General features: G+C 51.9%; 1 protein-coding gene across 1 annotated transcript; it reads left to right on the top strand.

Moving 5' to 3' along the window:
• Nucleotides 1-1,197: 1,197 nt before the first annotated feature.
• ASB13 (ankyrin repeat and SOCS box containing 13) lies at nucleotides 1,198-18,906 on the top strand. The gene is made up of 6 exons (XM_032425870.1): nucleotides 1,198-1,291; nucleotides 6,918-7,105; nucleotides 8,231-8,381; nucleotides 10,652-10,786; nucleotides 15,643-15,834; nucleotides 17,033-18,906. The coding sequence occupies exons 1-6, from the start codon at nucleotides 1,249-1,251 to the stop codon at nucleotides 17,158-17,160; spliced, it is 837 nt and encodes a 278-aa protein (XP_032281761.1). The 5' UTR covers nucleotides 1,198-1,248; the 3' UTR covers nucleotides 17,161-18,906.
• Nucleotides 18,907-19,800: the final 894 nt, after the last annotated feature.

The following is a 19,800-nucleotide window of genomic DNA, read 5'->3' as shown; positions in this document are numbered from 1 at the left end:
CATTCTGACTATTGGAGAAAGAGAGGGACCACTCTCAGAGTATATATTTCTGAATATATAAAAACTTAAAACTTTTCTGCAATATTGAAATCAAGCAACAGAATGGAGAAAAATTTACAAAATAAGCTAATTAGGAAATACCTGCTTTCTAAGATATTTAAGAAATACCTGTCTATATGTAGACATAAATACAATATAAATATATGTGGTTTATAAATATATATGGTGTATACAAATATACAGTCTATACTAAGATCTAGATGATGCTTTGTCAAGGAAGAAAAATCAAAAATACGAACCTATGATACAAGGCATTATTATAGGAAAAAACATAACATTCCACAGCAACTAGATTTTAAAAGTGTACATTTAATACAGAATGCAAGAAACTCGCAAGAAATATGCAAAAGCCTCATTTTGGTGGACAAGTGGCAATGAGGGTGCAAACACACACGGCTAACAGGCTTGAAGTGTCATTTGCAGGTCTGGGGCTGGGACGTCCCAGGAGCTTTGGTCAGACAAGGTTCAAACTCCCGTTCGATGCAGTGCCTGCGGTCTGGACCGGAGGAAAAGACTCGAGGCGTCCAGGGGACAGATCAACCCTTCTGCGCTCCACGGGTCCTCATGTATTTCCGCACCGGGTACGTCCTGATATTTGTACTTTCCAGCCCAAACTAACGTCTATGCGTAGGCTCCGTATAGGTCAGGTGGGACAGTAATCTCGTGACGAGGCCACAAGGAACTTCGACAAAGTTAAACCTTCCGAACCGTGCTACCTGTTTTGCAAAAGCAAAGCAAAGCACACCCCACTTACTCGGCTGTCCACCCGGACTTATCCGGAAACCCGTGCTTCAATCCTGCCGCGGGCCTGGGAAAGGCGCGTCTGCTTTGTCCTCACCAACCGAAAAGACTCGGGTGAAAAAAGCGGGGAGCGTGCCAGAGCCGGCAGGAAGCCCGTCTCCGTGCAGAGAGCCGAGCAGCTCCGCGGCGCCGCCCAGCCAGCAGCGCGAAGCACTGCCGGGAGCCCCAGTTGCGCGCACTCCGCGCAGGGCCCCGCGCAGAACCCCGCGCACCGGCGCGGAGTCCCGGGCGCCCGGCGGCGGCGGCTGCGGAACTACAACTCCCGCGGCCCCTCGGGCGACCGCGCTGCGTCCCCATCGGCCGGCCTAGCCCGCGGAGCTCCGCCCAGGTCGCGGGCGCCCGAGTCGCCGGGGTGTGCGGGCGCGCGGCAGCGAGCGGGCGGGCGGCATGGAGCCCCGCGGGGCGGACGGCTGCTTCCTGGGCGACGTGGGTAGGTTAGGTGCGGGCGAGGGGAGAGCGGGCGCGGGGCGGGCCCGGAAGCAGGGACAGCCGGGCTGCTCCCGGGCGGGACAGGTGCGTCTGCGGACACGCGCTCGGCGGTCGTGACGCGCGCTGCCCGGAGGGCGCCGGCGGGGGCGTTTTGGTGGGCCGAGGTTGGAGCGCCGCCGTTCCCTCACGGGAGCAGCCTCGGTGACCCCCAGGCATCTCAGGCGCGCTCTGCGTCCGGCTCCTAGTCCCCGGCCGGCGCGTTGCCAAGCCAGTCACGGTGTTGACGCGTCGGTCGTGAGACTTCAAAACTGCAGACCCACCCGCGCGCCGCGCACCTTGGGGAAGGCGCGGGGAGGGGGGTGGGCATAGTCATGGCCAAGCTCAGAGCACCCAGGAGGTGCCGGGTGTGGGAGCTGGACCATCTTCCGGGGGCCCTGTGAGAGGGTCGTGGCGCACTGTCATTAGCATCCTACGGGTACACCCAGTTTGTGATAGAAGGCATCTGCTCCAGGAGAAGGCGATGTTCTTGCGACAGGTCAGCCTGTGTTTAAAAAAAAAAAAAAAAAAAAAGCCATCTCGGTTCTTCACTGAATCTTGCTTACCATTCGGTTGCTACGGAAGAATAAAATGAATCGAGGGCAAAGGCACATTCTCTGGGGAATTAAACATCTCTGCCTATGAAGTAATACTACAGCAGGTGAAATGTCCCCAGAACGCACTTTGAAAACCTGGAAGAAAAAAAAAAATCTAAAGTCCTTTTACACTGGTAAAAACAGCAGTACCAATAAAAGTGGGAAGTCTTAAGAGTCAGTTCAGTGTAAGAGGAATTATAGTCCTAGCAAGGCAGGTGTTTGAATTGATCTGGCAAAACAGCCACCTTCAACCAGATCAAAGGCCTCTAAGAAGCATCTGGTTTTACTTGGCATTCCACCCCAGGCAGGCACAGACTCTGACCCCACCAGTGTGTTCTGTGTTTGGTCCAATTAAATAAGCAATGAACAGCTAAGCAGGGCACGCTAGACACAGTTGCATATTTTTGTTCATGTAGAATGCTTTATAACAGCATTTACTTCTGAGCGTTTTTGTTTTGTTTTGTTTTTGCATAGTTTAAGGAATCTTGAAGAGAAAAGCACACTCCACCAATGGATTTACGGCTTCTGAGGCTCATGCATAGTTTTGACTGTCATTGTTTGATTTCCCCCAAAAAGATACGCCCTGACACTTTGATTCTCAACGCTAATGGATCAGCTGAATGTATTGAATCTGGAAGCCTGCTATCCCAGCAGAAGCAGAGGCCCATTGTCAGAACTGTAGCCCATTTTAACATTCTGATCTGAAATTCTAGATGCATGGGATACTTAAAAGCATTACATTTTCCATTTTTTAATAGAACACCTCACAGAGGTAAAGACGGTGCTTATGGAGGCCATATTGTAAGGCTCTGCAGAGAATTTAGGGCAAGTCATCTCCTAAGTGAATCCAGTATTCATAACTTAGCAAACGTAATACAGGTTGTTATGGACCCAAGGTAAGTGTCCCTTTGCAAAGTTGAAAAAAATGACCCCATATTCAGGATCTGTACTCAAGAGCTGTACCCGAGAGGCTGGTAGAAGACAACAGAAGGGTACTTAAGGATTTGGGGGCTCTAAGTCAGATGAGCTAATTTTTTTTCAGTCATCCTTGGCCAAGAACTCCAAACACAGCTCACTACTGTCTGGGGTAATCAGAAGGTCAGATGGAGAGAGAAAGAGTTTCTGGGACCACCATAAGAGCCTGGAGCTGCTAGGTTACGGGCCAGCACTAGCCACACGTCCTGGGGCAGCTGCAGGATGGTCCTTACGTCTGATAATTTAGAGGTGCAACTGAGTTCACACAACTAGAAAGAAGCAAGGCTGAGGTTTAAACCCAGGTGGATTTTTTTCTGGGTTGCTTGTTTTATGCTAAAAGGCTCGCACACTTCCCATCAAATACATTTATCCCTAATCAATTTGTAGGGTTACCTGAGTGCTTTTTCCCCTGAGCAGTAAGTCTCAAGAGTAGTCTTAAAATATTCAGTAAACTGTGTTGAAAACATATGCTCTCTCACCTAGGCTTTGTTATTCCATTTATAGAGCACAGAAAGAGTAGATTTAGCAGAATTCTTAAGGGCCTTAGGATTTTTGAAATGTTCAGTGACCATTGGCTTCAACTTAAAGTCTCCAGCTTCATTAACCCCTCACGTCTGCCCCCTGAAGCCAGGCTTTGACTTCTCCTCTCTAGCTATGAAAGTCCTAGATGGTATTTTCATCCCATAGTAGGCCGTTTCATCTGCATTGATAATGTTTGGTGTAGCCACCTTCGTAAATTTTCTTAGCTAGATCTTCTGGACCACATGCTTCTTCACCTGGCACTTTTATGTTTTGGAGATGGCTTCTTTCCTTAAACTTCACACACCAACCTCTGCTAGCTTCCCATTTTTCTTCTTACAGCTTCCTCACCTCTCACCTTTCATGGACCTGAAGAGAGTTAGGGCCTTGCCCTAGATTGGGTTTTGGCTTAAGACAATGCTGTGGCTGGTTTGATCTTCTGTCCAGACCACCTAAACTTTCTCCATATCAGCAGTAAGACTGTTTCATTTTCTTATCATTTATGTGTTCACCGGAGTAGCACTTTTCATTTTCTTCAAGAACTTTTTCTTTGTGTTCACAACTTGGCTGTTTGGTGCAAGAGACCTAGCTTTCAGCCTGTCTTAGCCTTCCACATGCCTCCCTTACTGAGCTTAATAATTTCTGGTTGTTTAAAAAAAAAAAATTTTTTTTAAAGATTTATTTTAGAGAGAGAGCCAGCGCAGGTGTGCGAGTTGGGGGGAAGGGGAGAAGGAGAGAGAATCTGAAACGGATTCCCTGCTGAGCTCCATCTCATGACCCTGAGATCACGACCTGAGCTGAAATCAAGAGTTGGGCACTTAACCGACTGAGCCACCCAGGCGCCCCTCGTTTCTAGCTTTTGATTTAAAGCGAGAGATGTGGGACTCTTCCTTTCACTTGAACACATAGAGACCATCATGGGGTTATTGATTGGTCTTCATTTCAGTGCATGGTCTTAGGGAATAGGGAGGCCTGACAAGAGGGGGACTGGGGAACAGCTGGTTGGTAAAGTCAGAACACCCACATTTGTCGATTAAGTTCACTGTCTTCTATGGGCATGGTTTGGGGGCATCCCCAAACAGGTAAATAACATCAAAGGTTATTGATCACCAATCACTATAACAAAGGTAATCAAGTTTGAAATATTGCAAGAATCACCAAATGTGAGGCAAACACCGTTGGAAAAATTGCAACACAGGATTGCCACAAGCCTTCAATTTGTAAAAAACGAATTATCTGCAAAGTGCACGAAATCGAAGGCTCTCTGGCCTTCCTGAGCTGCCTCTCCCTTCCTTCTGCGAGACTGAGGGCCTTACCCTGTTTTCCTCTTTGTAGGGTTGCAAACCGTAGGGTTTTGCTTCTTCCAGACCGACTTTACAGTGATAGCCACTTCTCACTAACCCCCAAGACAGGCACGCCAGTGACTGGTAATTACCACTGGGGAAACAAACATCCTGGGGTCCCCTTCTTGAGGTGGTAAAGAGAAAGTCCCACAGGCTTGGTTTTTATATTTTGTGAGAATCAAATCTTCCTGAGTTTCAGCTCTCCCTTTGCTCCCTCTGCCCCCACCCCACATATGATCAAGTCCCCATTTCATGGGGTCACAGGCTCTTTGGCTAGTGGGCAAGACAGGGAGGCACAGTGGGGGGTGGTGGAATATTACTAATAGCATTTTCTGAGTCACTTTGTGCCAGGCCACACACTACGTGCTTTTGCGTTACTTTAATTCATTTACCTTTCATGAACCACCAATGAATAAACTGTTATCATCAGCCCAATTTCTAGGTGAAGAAATGCTTGGGTGGGGGGGGGGGCGGTGAGGTCCTGCAGAAGCTGATAAATGGCAGAGCCCAGTGTCAGGTGTAGCAGAGTCCCTGGCCCCCGTCCTTCCCTGCCCCACGGCGGAGGTGCGGGCCCTAGCATGGTAGAGCCGGGGCCATCTGGGTAGACTGTCATTGACACACAACCGATGAAGTTGTTCCTCTGCAGAGGAGAGCATCCCACCCCACTTAGGGTCTGTAGAAGTGCTCTGGGAAGATTTGGGAACTGACGAGGTGATTAGAAGGTTTTCTAGGGAAATGTGATAATAAGATGTGCAATGTAATAAAAGGGAACTGCTATCATAAAGAGGTATGTGACGTGATCTTGCGGTTTGCAGTAGGGGGCGTGACAGTAAGGATAGGTCGGTGTTAACCCAACATTGTCATTTAAGACTTTTTTTTTTTTTAAAGCCTAGTGTCTGGAAGATGCCCCTGTATCCTAGGTAATGGACACTGAGGAAACATAGCCATAGTGTGTGCATTCAGGTAGTTCACGGTCTCGGCTAGTTAGCGTGCTTTTGTCTGCACTTGGCCCAGACAGGAACCCTCATTCCCACATAGTAGGGAGACCAACGGGCAGCGGGGCACCAGGCCCCCCGTGACGCCGGATGCACCACGTTCAGGGCTCTGGCGCCCAGTCCCAGCACGCTCTGGCAGGCAGCCGCATGGCTACAGCACCGCCACGTTCCGGTCTAGGCCGTACGCAGACGAAGAAGGGAGAGGGTCTTCTGGAAGTCCTGGGGAAAGAGAGGAGTTTTGAGGCTGTGAAACCAGTCACAGGCTCTCCTTCCCTTCTTGGGAACTACAGTTGGGTCAGATGTGCAACAGGAACAAGGATTGCTGTGATTAACTGAGATCACTCACCTGGGGTGGAAAGGATGCTTCTGGGAACCGACCTCTGTGGCCATTCGTCTGTTTCTCCAGGGCAGCAGGTAGCTGGCACACTGGTGGCTTCGCCCCCCTCAGCTTACAGAGGGTCACCTTCTCACTGTGGCCTCATGGGCTTGTCCCTGTTCGTGCACATCCCAGGTGTGCGTCCTAATGGTTCTTTTTTAAAAGATTTTATATATTTATTTGAGAGAGAGAGCACATGCGTGCACATATGAGTGGTGGGGAGGGGCAGAGGGAGAGGGAGAAGCAGGCTCCCCGCTGAGCAGGGAGCCCAGTGCAGGGTTTGATCCCAGGACCCCAAGATCATGACCTGAGCCAAAGGCAGACGCTTCACCAGGTGAGCCACCCAGGGGCTCTTTGTGTCCTAATCTCTTCTAAAGACCCCAGTTAGATGGGATGAGGGCCCACTCCTAATGGCCTCACCTTAATTCCTTCAGAAAAGGCGCAGTCTCCAAATACAGTCACATTCTGGTACGAGGGGTTAGGGCTTCAACTATGAATTTGGGGGGCACAGTTCAGTCCATAACAAATTTTAGGCCAACAGATCAGATGACGTACATAAAGTGGACAAAGTCCTCTATAGACACAAACTACCAACTGACTCAAAAGATAGAAACTTGAGAAGTCAGACGCTCAACCACCTGAGCCACCCAGGCTCCCATCACCCGGGATTCTGAAGAGCGTCTGGACCAACTCCACGATCATACGTGGCGTCTTGGGATCGTACGGGGTTCCCTGGACCTGGAGGGCGGCGGCACGGTCCCAGCGCTCGGTCTGCTCTCCTCCGCAGGTTTCTGGGTGGAGCGCACCCCCGTACACGAGGCGGCCCAGCGCGGTGAGACCCTGCAGCTGCAGCGGCTGATCGAGAGCGGCGCGTGCGTCAACCAGGTCACGGTGGACTCCATCACGCCCCTGCACGCAGCCAGCCTGCAGGGCCAGGCGCGGTGTGTGCAGCTGCTGCTGGCTGCGGGGGCCCAGGTGAGCGGCCCCGCAGGACAGACCCCCGCCCGAGCCGGGGGAGCCACGGCACCTGCTCTGGAGAACGCAGGGAGGGAGAGGAAAGAGACACGAGACCTGGGATTAGCGTTGTCATGTGCAAACGCGTGGGAAGTAGAGAAAGCCCTGGAGGGGAAGAGGAAGCCGGAGTGGGCTGCCGTGGAAGCCAGCGGAGGAGCGGCCTGTCGGTCAGCTGTGCGCGGAGGGCCCGTGGGTCATGGCTCGGCTATCAGGAGGGCATTGGTAGCCAGAGAGAAGGCAGTTGTAGGGGGGGAGAGGCAGGGGGCGCGCCAGAGCAGGCCTGCCCATCACACGGGCCGGCGGAAGAGCTGCCGCTGGGGTCCCGGAGATGTCGGAGTGGAATGCTGGTAAGCCAGCTCTCCATGGGAGGTGGAGGTTGGGGGGCGGGGGGCCCAGAACACAAGCTTCTGGTTTGTTTTCCCCGGTGTAAACACGCCGGCCGGGGCGGACTGGGAGCCCGCCGCGGTTTCTGGCTAGGAACTGGCCTGACACCCACAGCCCGAAGGTGTCGCCGGAACGCGGGCTCCAGTGTCCATTGTGAGCCGCACCGTTCACACTGCCCCACTGGCTCTCCAAAGCCTCGCCTACGAAGGCAGCCCCCGAGGAGCCAGAACAGGGTTTGGCGTGTCCCCGAATAGCAGCTGAATTCTAGGCAGAATCTGCCAGCTTGCAGAGTCGCCTTTTTCCTTCCCGGATGGTGTTCCAGCTAGAGGGGGCACATGAAGCTGCTTCCGGCACTCCTGAAGTTCAAGCTCACCTACCCTGTCTCCCTCAGCTCGCAGTCTGGGTGTGTGGGGGTGGGGTGGGGTGGGGGCAAGAATGAAGCAGAGAAGCAGAGTTCAGCCTGTCCCGAGAGAAGAGCCCTGAAGAGGGCGCCTCCTGCACTTGGCAGGCTAACAGGCACTCCCAACACCCCCCCCCATCCTTTGTCCTTGAACGCCCTTGCCTGGCGCAGCACCTTAGCACACACTCGGAAACTGGTGCTTCTAAGAAGGGCCTTTGCAAAGATGAAAGTGCATCAGGGGGAGAGAGCGGCTCACGTGGGTTTCGCCTCTGCCCTGACACGCGTTTCTTCCTTCCCACGAGGTGGATGCCCGCAACATCGACGGCAGCACGCCCCTGTGTGATGCCTGTGCCTCAGGCAGCATCGAGTGCGTGAAGCTCCTCCTGTCCTACGGGGCCAAGGTCAACCCACCCCTGTACACAGCATCCCCGCTGCACGAGGCCTGCATGAGCGGTGAGTCTGCGCAAGCAAGCAGTGTAGATCGGCTGGCTAAGGAGCGCCCCCAGTCTGCTTCTGGCTCATGGTCGCCCAGCCACGAGAGCCTCAGCTTTTCCTCCTGAAGGTGGTTTTCACCCAGGAGTAGGGGGCCGTGGTTTCTAGGACAGGATTCTATTCTCAGCGGTGTCCTCCAGTGCCTTTCAGATGTTAACACTGAAGTCACTGCACCCTGCCGTGGCTCTCTCAGTCTTCCCGGCATTCTGCCCTGTGGCTCCCTGTTCTAGTTGGGAGAGGAGACCCAACATATGCCCGGAGGACAGGTGCTCTGGGGGGGGATGAGGGGGAAGGGCTCATCCTGGAGTCTCGGAACAGGTGAGATTTCAGTTGCCCTGCAAGAATGGGTAGGGTTCAGATGGTGGGAGGGTAAGAGGAAGGCCACTCCATGCACAGAGAAAGTGACTTACTGGACCCAAAGTTCCCAGTGGAGGGGCAACAGAGAAGACTGGAAATTTAGGGCAAGACCGGCAGGTGGGAAATCATTAAATGACAGACTAAGGAGCTTGGATTCTACTCTTTTGAGCAGAGGTTGCAAGCTTCTGGCTGATGTTTTGATTGGCTGGCACCATGCTGGTCTTCGCTGCCTGGTGTGGGGGTGGGTGCATGCTCTCCCGTGGCTCCTCTCAGTCGCTGTTCTCTGCTGCCTCTCACCCCCCTTCCCAGGGAGGTCATCTTTTGTCACCCGGATCTGGTGCTGAGACCACACCACTTCCATCCAGGTCAGATGAACACTGTACAGTTCCAAGGACACTTTATGAAACCCAAGACACTATGTATGATCGTGTAGTTGGTCCAGATACTCCTCAAAAATCCTTGGGGGATCCCCACGGCCAGAGGGTGGAGGCCAAAGTGTTTGGCATGGTCTGTAAAGGGTTGGTGGCCTGGGCCTTGCTCAGGAGCTCTCCGAGCCCTCCCCCACCGCTGCCCCACACAAACCCACTCTCCAGTCCCGCCTATAGCTGCCCAGTGCCCGTGCCATTTCACACCTGCATCTCTCTGCATATATTCTTCCCGGCCTGCAGAATGGGGGACTGGACAGGAGCAATCTCCTGTTTAGATATTACATACTCCACCCTGTTATATGCTTTCCTCTGGTGCTCTCTCTGGGCTGGTAAGTGTCTGGAATTTTCTCTGGTCATTTGTCCTTCCACATGGAGGGCAGTAGGGACACCTTTATAAATTTGTGTCCTGATCTTAGGCAAATACAAGCTTTTCTTGTATCTGCTTAATTACCTTAAACTCAAAATAATCCTTATGCTAAGGTAGACTATTTTGGGGTGGCGTAGTCTGCAGCTCTGCAGTAGAGGAGTGGAGGGGGTGGTATCCTGATGTGGAGAGATCACTGGGGCCATGGCAGTGATCTAAGCACAAAGCCCTTCGAGCCCAAGCGGGATGGATTCATTTAGAAGGCTTTGGGGAAGGATCAGCAGGATTTAGTATGAGGGAGAGCAGAGCACAGGGTCAAAGCCAACTCAGGAGTGATGCCGATGATGGAGACAGATTGGCCAGGCACAGGGGCCCCCTGGGAGTGGAGGGAGGGGACTATGCCATGGCCAAGACATCCCCAAGAGCATGGCCAGCAGAGGGCTGGAGGTAAGAGGCTGGATTTCAGGGCTGGAGGTGGAAACTTGGTAGCTACCAACGATGAAGCATGATTAAGTGAGGAGAGAGGATGCAGCCTGGGACAGAACGAACCTGCACTCAAGCCGAGTTGGAGACGGCCGTGAAGAGGCAGGAAAAGCACCTGCTAGGGAGAAGAGCAGGGGACCTCCGAGGTAAGGAGGCTTAGGGAAGTTCATCCAGGAGCCTTGGACTCGGGCTGCCAGCATCTTTAGGAGACCACCTGCAGGCTCGGCGTTCCCGACACAGCTTGGGAGACAGCCCGGAGGTGGGGGGCACCGTCCTTCCCGCTGAGGAGCAGAGTCCGGCCGTTCAGGGTGGTAGTGCCAGACCTTTTGCTCTCCCCCAAGAGGGTCGGCTGTGCCCTCTCTCCCTGTCCCGCTGCCAGGCAGCCTCGGAGAACCCTGCAGGCTCAGAAGGGACAACTTCTTTAGCTCCCTAGGACCACACGTGGTTGTAAATCAAGGTTGGTTGGGCCGCAGCTCCGGTTCGCCTCACCTCCCCCTGCAACCCGGCATGGGGCTCACCTGTCCACCTGCCGCTCCCTCAGGCTTATTGCAAATGCACACATTCATTCATGGTTCTCATCCTTTTCCACATGTTTGAAGGAAGTTCTGAATGTGTGAGGCTGCTTATTGACGTTGGGGCCAACCTGGAAGCGCATGACTGCCATTTTGGGACCCCTCTTCATGTTGCCTGTGCCCGGGAGCATCTGGACTGCGTCAAAGTGCTGCTTAATGCAGGTATGTCGGCCTTTCTCCCTGCGCTGCTCAGGGTTGGTGTTGGCGTTTACACATGCGTGCCTCAGTGCAGGTGTTTTGTTTACCTGCACCGTGCGCTGGCCGTGAGCTGGGCAGTGGAATCGGACAGACCAGCTTTGAAGCTGGCTCTCCCACCCACCAGCTGGGACCTTGGGCCTCAGTTTCTATATCTATAAAACTGGAGAAAATAAGCCCCGTTTTGCAGGGTTGTTGGAAGGACTTGTGATCACATTTCCGCAGGACCTGATGCTCGATGAATGCTGGGTCATTATTTTTGGTAGCCGTGGGGACCATCCACAGTACCTGCCTGATGAGTTTGCAGCTAAGTCAGAAAGAGGTGAGAGGATCCGTGGGAAAGGAGCTGGTAGCACATTTGGAATCCAGGTCCTTGTCGGATGTTCTAAAAAGGCTCAGGATAGGGAGGGTCCCAAGGCAAAAAACAAAAAATGAAATAAGACATAGCCCAGTCAAGTGAAGGTTGGATTCAGGACCTATCTACCACTGCAGTTTTATAAAATGTAGCCAAAGTGGGTGTTGGCAAGGAGTTTTCATTATGAACCCAATGTAAATATTTTGTTGGAAAATTTTAGCTCAGCCATTCTGGGTGCAACTTAGGATAAAAACAAAACTGGTCAGGAATAGAAAGATGACGAGCTCTCTCCGGACGATGGTCATTTGAGCTTCAGTTATATGTGCTGTTCTACTCGGGAGTCTTGTTTGCTTTCATGAGCGACTTTTACATGTTTTTAGTGAAAAGGATTTATTTTGTGTCAGACTAGCCATTGGGGTGGTTTTCTTTTTTACACAAGGATAAAACATCTAGATGAGAAGTAGTCCTAGGCCTTCCAGCCAATCACTCAGCTTTTCCATCAACCGAGGGTTATTAGTTGCTGTGACTGCTGAGCTTACGAAATGGTAGTATCACAATCAACAACTGTCCCCAGAGCACCTGCTGCCCTTTTTTCTTTAGTTCCTTTAGTGATGGCTGGAGGGGAAAGGCTCGAATCAGGGGCTTGAACCCCGACATCCCTTCTGTATTGACTAAGACTTTATGGAACTGATTACTCTTGTAAGTAACGGGAACCAAGTACAGGGGGCTGAGGGGACGTCTTGGTCCAGGTGACTGAAAAGATGAGAAGGAGGTAGGTGTCAGGGTCACTTTGCTCTGAGGGTTGGCGGCAGCATCAAGCTGGCACCGTCTCTGAATCTTTCAGGTCCGTTGTCCACCCCACTCGCTTGATCCTATGCCTGGCGTCCCTAACAGGCTGAAAATGGCTGCATCAGGGTCACGCTCAAATCCAAATACTTTTCTTCCCAAGGCTTTGGGTAGTTTTCTCATAAGAGTGAGAAACCACTACTCCAGCTGTCTCCCGCACACTTCCCTTAAGTCCCAGGGGCCCAAATTGGGTCCTGGGTCCGAACCTAATCCAGCCCCTTTGTCCAGGCTCAGCCACATCCTCATTGGCTCAGGCCCAGGTTATTTGAACCAATTCCTGGGGGTGGGGAGAGAGGGATTAACAAGTCAGAGCCCATCCCTGGGGTTGGAGGCCAGGCCATCCCACCCCAGCCCCCCCCGCCCCCCCATTGCAAGGTGTGGGCTCAGTTGGGTGGGTCCGAGTGGGAAGGCATACACCTGGGGGATGGAATGAGGGCTAGACTAGAGCCCCCCGGGGAAGGCTCCCCCATGGAGGAGGGGAATCGCTGCTGCCAGGCCGGCACCTCCGGACTTGCCTGCTACTGTAGACGTGGATGGTCGCCTCCTAGAGCATCTTCTTCCTAGATTGCAGGGATTCTTCTCAAAGAAAATGTTTTCAGCTGTGGGAAACCTCCCACATACAAAAAAGTAGGGAGAAGAGGGCAGCATATGGGCTCTTCTGAAAGTAGTGGTTCTGGTCACAGAGCCCTTGGAAAATCCACTGGAAGCCTCGGACAGGTCTCTGGAAAACAGGTGCTCGCGGATCCCCCCCCACCCAGCTGCAGGGTGGTATGACAGAGGAGGGGGCTGGGGCTAGTGCCCGTCCAGTTGTCCAGTTGTCCCGTGAAGTCACAGTGATTGTAACCGCCGCAGGAAGCGCTCAGAGGCGCCGGGGAGGGTGCTGGCTACCAAGCTGCTGGGGCCTCAGTGTCCCCGTCCTGCCAGCTTCTTGGCGCGCGTGGCCAGCCCTTCTCTCTGCATGCTTAAGGCTTTACCCTGAGTCCACTTTGATCCTGTTGTGCTTTGAAATCAGACTTTGACCCCTTTTTCTCTGAAGCATGAGGTTGAGAAGTTTTAATGCCTGGATGCCTTTAGTTGTTTTGCTGGCTTCCTCTCTCCCTGAGCCCCCCTCTTTCTCCCTCCCTCCCTCCTTCCCTCCCTCCCTCTCCCTCTCTCCCCTTCTCTCCCTGCCCTCCCCCTCCAGTTCAAGGCACATTATCATCATCAGTTCCCACAAAGCCACCTTCTCCCCCCTTCCTTCTTTCCTCTATTATTGCCCCCCAGCCCCCTGTTTTAATGTGTGTGTGTGCTTCCTCCGTATGTGTTTTGTAAGAGACCCGGGCGGGTTGAGGCATGTATTTGTAATTGACAGTCGGTGCTGTGTTACAGACTTTGCCCTCTTTGCTGTTTTTTTCCGGCCTGCCCTGTGTTTTCAAGTCCCCCCCACCCCCCATGTACTCTGTGTGCTCAGGTCTGCAGTTCCCCCAGCAGCAGCGTGTACCAGCGTCCCCTCCTGATCGCCAGTCTGTGTGACGCCCAGGCCAAAGGAGCCAAGAGCACAGGTTAAAAACGGCCTGTCTTGTACCTTGGGATGCCACCTTGTGGAAAGAGTCATCCTGCCGCGGCCTTGTATCCTGGGAGCCCTAGTGAACGGGATGGAAGGGCGGTGTGGTTTGAGAGCTAGCCTACCCCTAGTTTTCTCCTTGACCGCGTGTGCCCCCTTCTCTCTTGCTAAATAGAGACAGTCTCTTTCCTTCCCACTTGGCAAGATTATTGCCACAATTAATGACCTGCGAGACAGGTCCTGCACTTTAGATTCTGTACACTTTACAGTTTATTTTTCGTTACCAGTTTGCGTCTCGCATTCGCACTCCTATTTGCTTTATGACTGCAACTATGAAATTCTTTATTCTTCTAGGCGGCTATTGGAAGAGCACCCCCAATGTGGGGGTTACATGGGGGGCGGTTCTTTTCTTTAACATATTGCCTTTCAGTATTATTTTTGCAATGCATATCTGCTGAATTAAATACTTAGGTGATGTAGCCTTCTTCCTGAGGGATTTTTTTGCCCTGACCTGACTTGGGAGTTTTGGCTGCACTTGTGTTATCTTGTTGGGGTGACTGCTGATAGGCACACAGTTTTTAGGTTCTACTAGGGGATCAAAACTGTTTTAAGTCACGGGTGCCTGGGTGGCCCAGTTGGTTAAGCATCTGACTTCAGCTCGGGTCATGGGATGGAGCCCCCTGTTGGGCTCAGTGGGGAGCCTGCTTGTCCCGCTTCCTCTCCCCCAACTTGTGCGTGCTTGCACATTCTCTCTCTGCCTCAAATAATAAAATCTTAAAAAAAAAACCAAAAACAAAACGCTTTTAAGTCAGAAACCAGAATTTCCAAATACTCTTGAGCAGTGGGACAGGAGACCTAATAGCCTTACACCCCTTATTTCCTTTAAATTTATCATTACATGGAGATATGTTGGTGATCTGATTTCTTTTAACCCCACTTTCCTGATATTTTATGACTGTGATTGGAATCTCTTTTGGGGGGGCTGGGCTATTTGCTTGACTTCTTTAAAATACTTTTCTCCCGTCCCCTTTCTCTTATAACCTCCTTATCCATTAGGAGCAGACTTCAAAGAAGTTGGTTAAAAAAAAAAAAAAAATCCTAAGCGTCCCGGAGATCCCCTTGCATAGAATTGGTGATGGCTGTACCCTATGAAAGATGTTTTACACAAATCCTATTTTTATCAAAATCTTTATTTTTTAATGCATCTAAAAATACTGTAATTAGCTACTTGTTCTCCTCTTTCTAAATATCCACTATTTTTTAAAAGATCGTATTTATTTATTTGAGAGAAAGAGAGAAAGAGAGCATGAGCAGGGGGAGTGGGAGAGGGAGAAGCAGACTCCCTGCTGAGCAGGGAGCCTGATGCAGGACTGAAACCCAGAACCCTGAGATCATGACCTGAGCCACAGATGCTTAACCAACTGAGCCCCCCGGGCGCCCCTACTATAACGTCTACTACTATCCCGAAAACAGGTGGGTGGCAGAGCTGAATTCAGAAGTACGACACCTCATCTCTTACCTGAACTGCGGAGGGTGTTTGGGGAACATGACCTTCATTCCCTTTGCGCATCTCTTTTGTGAAAGAATATTTACATTTAAGGACCCTTCCTTCATTCCTGCAGCACAGCTTTCTAGAGCCTCCAGCCTGCGCCTACTGTGTGTGCACTCGAGCGGGAACAGTGTGCACGCGAGCGGGAACAGCAGGAGAGCTTCTGTAGCTTCGCCTGAGCTCTCAGAGCCTCAGGACCCATGGGGACAGCCTGTACGGGGTCTTAGAACTGCCTCGTAACTCACAGGGAAGTTTTCTTTTTCTTCTTTGGGGTTCTGTTTCCAGTTACATTACTTTCCTACAGCTATCGGTCTGTAGCTCTCTTACCATCAGAAAAAAAGTAATTACTGCTTTCTTTGGGATCTTGAAAAAAGATTCTGAAAAGGCTGTAGCAGAATCTGTCTTGACTTTCTTTCCTGGCTGGGGCATTGCTTTTGTGCACCGTGCCGAACGAGAAAGTAGCAGCCGACGTTTCTGTTGGCTCCGCGGCCTCTCCTTGGTGATACTTGTTCTCCACCCCGGACTGGCAGGGGCCAATGTGAATGCAGCAAAGCTTCACGAGACTGCCCTGCATCACGCAGCCAAGGTGAAGAACGTTGACCTCATCGAGATGCTCGTTGCGTTTGGAGGCAACATCTACGCACGGGACAACCGGGGGAAGAAGCCATCCGACTACGTGTGGAACAGCAGTGCACCTGCCAAGTGCCTGGAGTTCTACGAAAGTAGGCCACCCTGTCCTTGTCGTGTGAATGTGCTCGGTTGGTTGGTTTAGCATTGCACAAGATAGCCTGCAAGAAGCTCTGTTCTGACAGTCTGCCCAATCATGTCCGAGCGGGCCAACCATCCCGAGTCCCTGTGAGTCACCCCACCCTGCAGGAGACAAGGGACAAATATGATCGGAGGACAAGACTTCTTTGCGTACAGATTTTTAAATGAGTTTACCCAGCCTTGCAACCACGAGAGGCTTTCAGACACCTCTCGGTTGGGGAAAAAACCCTGATTTTTTCAAATGTTTGCCGGCCCCACCCAACCAAAATCCATATGAACTTAGAGGCAGATACATCCGTACGTGTCAAACATTTCCTGGAGGGTATTTCTTTTCCTGCATCCAAATAATTTGGGGGATGAAGTAATATGGGAAAATGAATTTCTCTAGGATTTCTTTTTTTTTTCCTCCCAAAGAGTTTTTTATTTCATAAATCTTCATAAGTTGAGAATACCGTTTGGCTAATTTATATTTTTATCAAGCAGATATTTGCAGCATACGTGGGTTTTTACAGCATTGAATCCTTGTAAAAGGCCGACTGCTCTGCAGGTGTCTCAGCGGCCGGGGGCCCCCAGGGACCTTCCATCGTTGGCCCTGGTTTGCTCGCCCTCCTGAGCCATGGCTGCAGGCTTCACCTTTCATCCAAGGTCCTCACCCTCGGGACTAGGACATGGGCTTGCGTGCTGTGTCTGTCAGAGCTGTTCTGTGGTGTGTGTGCGTTCTCCCCGGGTCCCCTTGTGCCCCGTGGCTCGTGGCGGTGAGAGCAGGGCCTGGGACTTGCCCGGCAACTGACCCTTGCCCTGTCCCTTACTTATCTGGAAGTTTGACAAATGAGCCCGCTAGCCACAGAGTAGTCCTTTGCTGATGAATCCATGTACCAAGTTATAACATTATGGAAAAGAAAAAAAAAAAAACTCCCCAGAACCCCACAGAATAAAAGCCCAGTGGACGCCCCCTAAATTCCATTTCCTGGTCTTCCTTCCCGGGTCCCTGGCTGTCCTTCCTGGTAGCCTTCCGGAGAAGGCATGCAGGCCGCATCCCAGCTCCAGGGAAAGGGGAGTATTTCCGGTCCCACCCTGGTTATTTCCCAAGTTGGAGGATGTTACGCTCCTTCCTTCAGCTGACCGCATGTGATTCCTGTTCCCTTTTTTCAGAAACACCTCTGACCCTGTCGCAGCTCTGCAGGGTGAGCTTGAGGAGGGCCACTGGCGTCAGAGGACTGGAGAAAATCACCAAGTTGAACATCCCTCCCCGGCTCATCGATTACCTTTCCTACAACTGAGCCGCAGGCCTGGGAGGCAGGTGGGGGCTCCCCTGGCTGCTGGCCTCGCTGAGCCCAGCGGCTGGGCCACAAGGACCCCCCCTTGTCTGCAGCCGCCCGACTGCTAGAGAAAGAGCAGCGTTCCCTGAGTCCCTGCTGGCTGTCCTGCTTTGTCTTCTCTGCAGACTCCTGGAGGGTATTTCCAAGACCCTGAGAGGGCCCTGCCTCATCTTCTGCAGGCACTTTGTTCTCACTCCGCCCAGTCCCAGCCATCCAGCATCCTCCTGTCACTGACCTTCCTCAGGAGGACTCTCGGGAAGGATACAGGGGAAGGCCAGGCTGGGGCTGGGGGTGCAGGGCCCTGCTGCCTGGGAGGCCGGGGCACCTGGCGCCATCTCTGAGTCCTTCGGCACTAGGGTGGCCCTGGGTGTCCGAAGGGAGGAGCCTGTGCTGCAGAGGTCGGGTCCTGACCATGTGGCCCCGGACAGCTGCTTTGATGACATCCTGCTACTTGGACAATTTTTTCTGGAGCTCTGGTGGGCACTTTCCAAGGCCCACCTGTACCCAGGTAGACCCATCATTCAGGGGACTTTGCACGGGTCTTGGTCGGGGAAGCCTCGGGCGACTTATTCCCCACACTAGCACAGTGTTTCTTAGGAACTTTTCAGGCCTCAGCTCTTAAACAGCTTATGTTGGGGATAAAATCTTTTAGAGCATACATAGGCTGCTGCACTTAGGTTTTGTTAACGAGTCTGCAAAACCACAGATAACGTGAAGGTGTGTCCGTGCGTATTCCAGGAGGAGTTGTTTCCAACGTGAAGGACCCTTAGGATACCCTTTAGGGATGATTGCGCATCTGTTTCTGCAGTTGCCAAACGGATTCTCTTCCTGCCCTAAAGTTTGCTCACTCTCGAGGCTCTGAAATTGGTAGGAGAGGGAGGTTGCCAGCGCCCGGCATTACCAACCACTGACTTGCGCATCGTGCAGATACTTACGGAACGTCTGTGATGTTCTAGGAATTGTCCGAGTGCTTTGAGCTGTGTAGGAATCAGACTCGTTACCCAAGGCAGAGAAAGAAAACACTTTCCGGTCTGTTCCCGTGGTAATAGAAACGAATTCTACACTCTCGGCCATGAGGTGACCTCTTCAGTAGTATGTTCAGACTGCACTTGTGTCAGATTCTCTCTCCTAAAAACACAAAAACCAGGCAGTTAAACTAGAGGACGTTTGCATAATTAGTTCAGGTGTATTTGGTTTCTGAGGACACGGGAGGGCACCACCGGTGAACGCTGCTGGGAGTCGTGCCTGAAGCCGCCGAACGTCCCCAGATGCTCCCAAGGGGGGGGAAGTGTGTGGGGCGGAAGGAGCCTGGATGGGGGAGCCCAGCTGTGCTGCACGCCTGGGGTGTCTCTTCTGCTCAAAGTTACTTGGCGGGGCCCCAGATCTGCGGAGAGTTTCATGGTAGCTGCCAATGGGCATTTTCTGTTTTGAAAATGACATGGAGGCCATTGTCACGATGGTGCCTCGTTAAGCGCTGAGAATGGGTCGCTCCTATCCAGGTGCCATGTGAGATCCAAGTTCGAGGTAAATGGCTGCTTTTGCATGTACAAACAACAACCACAACAAAATCACGGGGTTCTGCCCATCCATCTGTGTAACAGAAACTGGCCTCTAGCCATGAACGCTGATACGCTTCCTCCCGTGGAGCACTGAGTGCAGAATCGGTCCCCACACTCACTGCTCAATAAAAATCGTTTCACGAGAGTCCACCCTGACGTGCACAAAGCCCTTTTGTTGGGAGCAGACACGCTGATGGGCTGCTGTCATCTTCCAGTGATGGAGCCCTGCCCGTCTCCCAGATTCCCGTCTTCCTGCCTGTCTCCTAGTGCAGATGTCAGTGACTAAGATTTTAGGGCCTCCTGTAGCTTTTCTCCCCTCGCCTTACTGAGATGTAATCGACATGGATCCCACCTGTACCCTGAGTAGGGGGGTGACTGTAGACGCATTGCTCCGCTCCTCTGAGCGGGGATCTTCCCAGCTGCAGTGGAGGGAGGAAAGGTCAGACTCCGATCATTAAAAGGACATTGTTGGTCAAGTCCTGAATCTTACGAATGAGAACATGAGGCCCCGATAGCCTGTGTTTTGGTAAGGCTGAAGTTAGCTGATTAAAAGATGCCTTGAAAAGTATAAAGAGCTCCCCACACATAAAAGTTAGGTGGGTATGTGTATACTGTGGCTTTATTGATGTTTGTAGAGCTTATAGCTGTGTAAATGATTCTCTTCTGACTTTGGGACAGTCCCACTTATTTCAGGAGAAACAGATCAGAAGACCTCTGCATTGGCATTTTAAAACTCGACGTGCATCAGACAGATCAGGTGACATTTGCAGCACAGATAACAAATGACAAACAAAATATAGAAAGATCTCCTAGAAAAAGATTAGGGCGCCTGGGTGGCTCAGATGGTTAAGCGTTTGCCTTCCGCTCAGGTCATGATCTCCGGGTCCTGGGATCAAGTCCCATATCGGCTCCCTGCTCAGCACGGAGTAGTCTGTTTCTCCCTCTGCCCCTCCCCCCACTCGTTCTCTCAATCTCTCAAATAATAAATAAAATATTAGAAAAAAAAAGATTAATAACCCAACAGAAAAAAGAAAACAGGCAA

Source organism: Phoca vitulina, unplaced genomic scaffold (genome assembly GCF_004348235.1).
Source record: "Phoca vitulina isolate PV1807 unplaced genomic scaffold, GSC_HSeal_1.0 scaffold33, whole genome shotgun sequence".
Lineage (NCBI taxonomy): Eukaryota > Metazoa > Chordata > Mammalia > Carnivora > Phocidae > Phoca > Phoca vitulina.
Note: the sequence above shows the minus strand (reverse complement) of the source record. Positions and strands in the feature narration are given on the sequence as shown.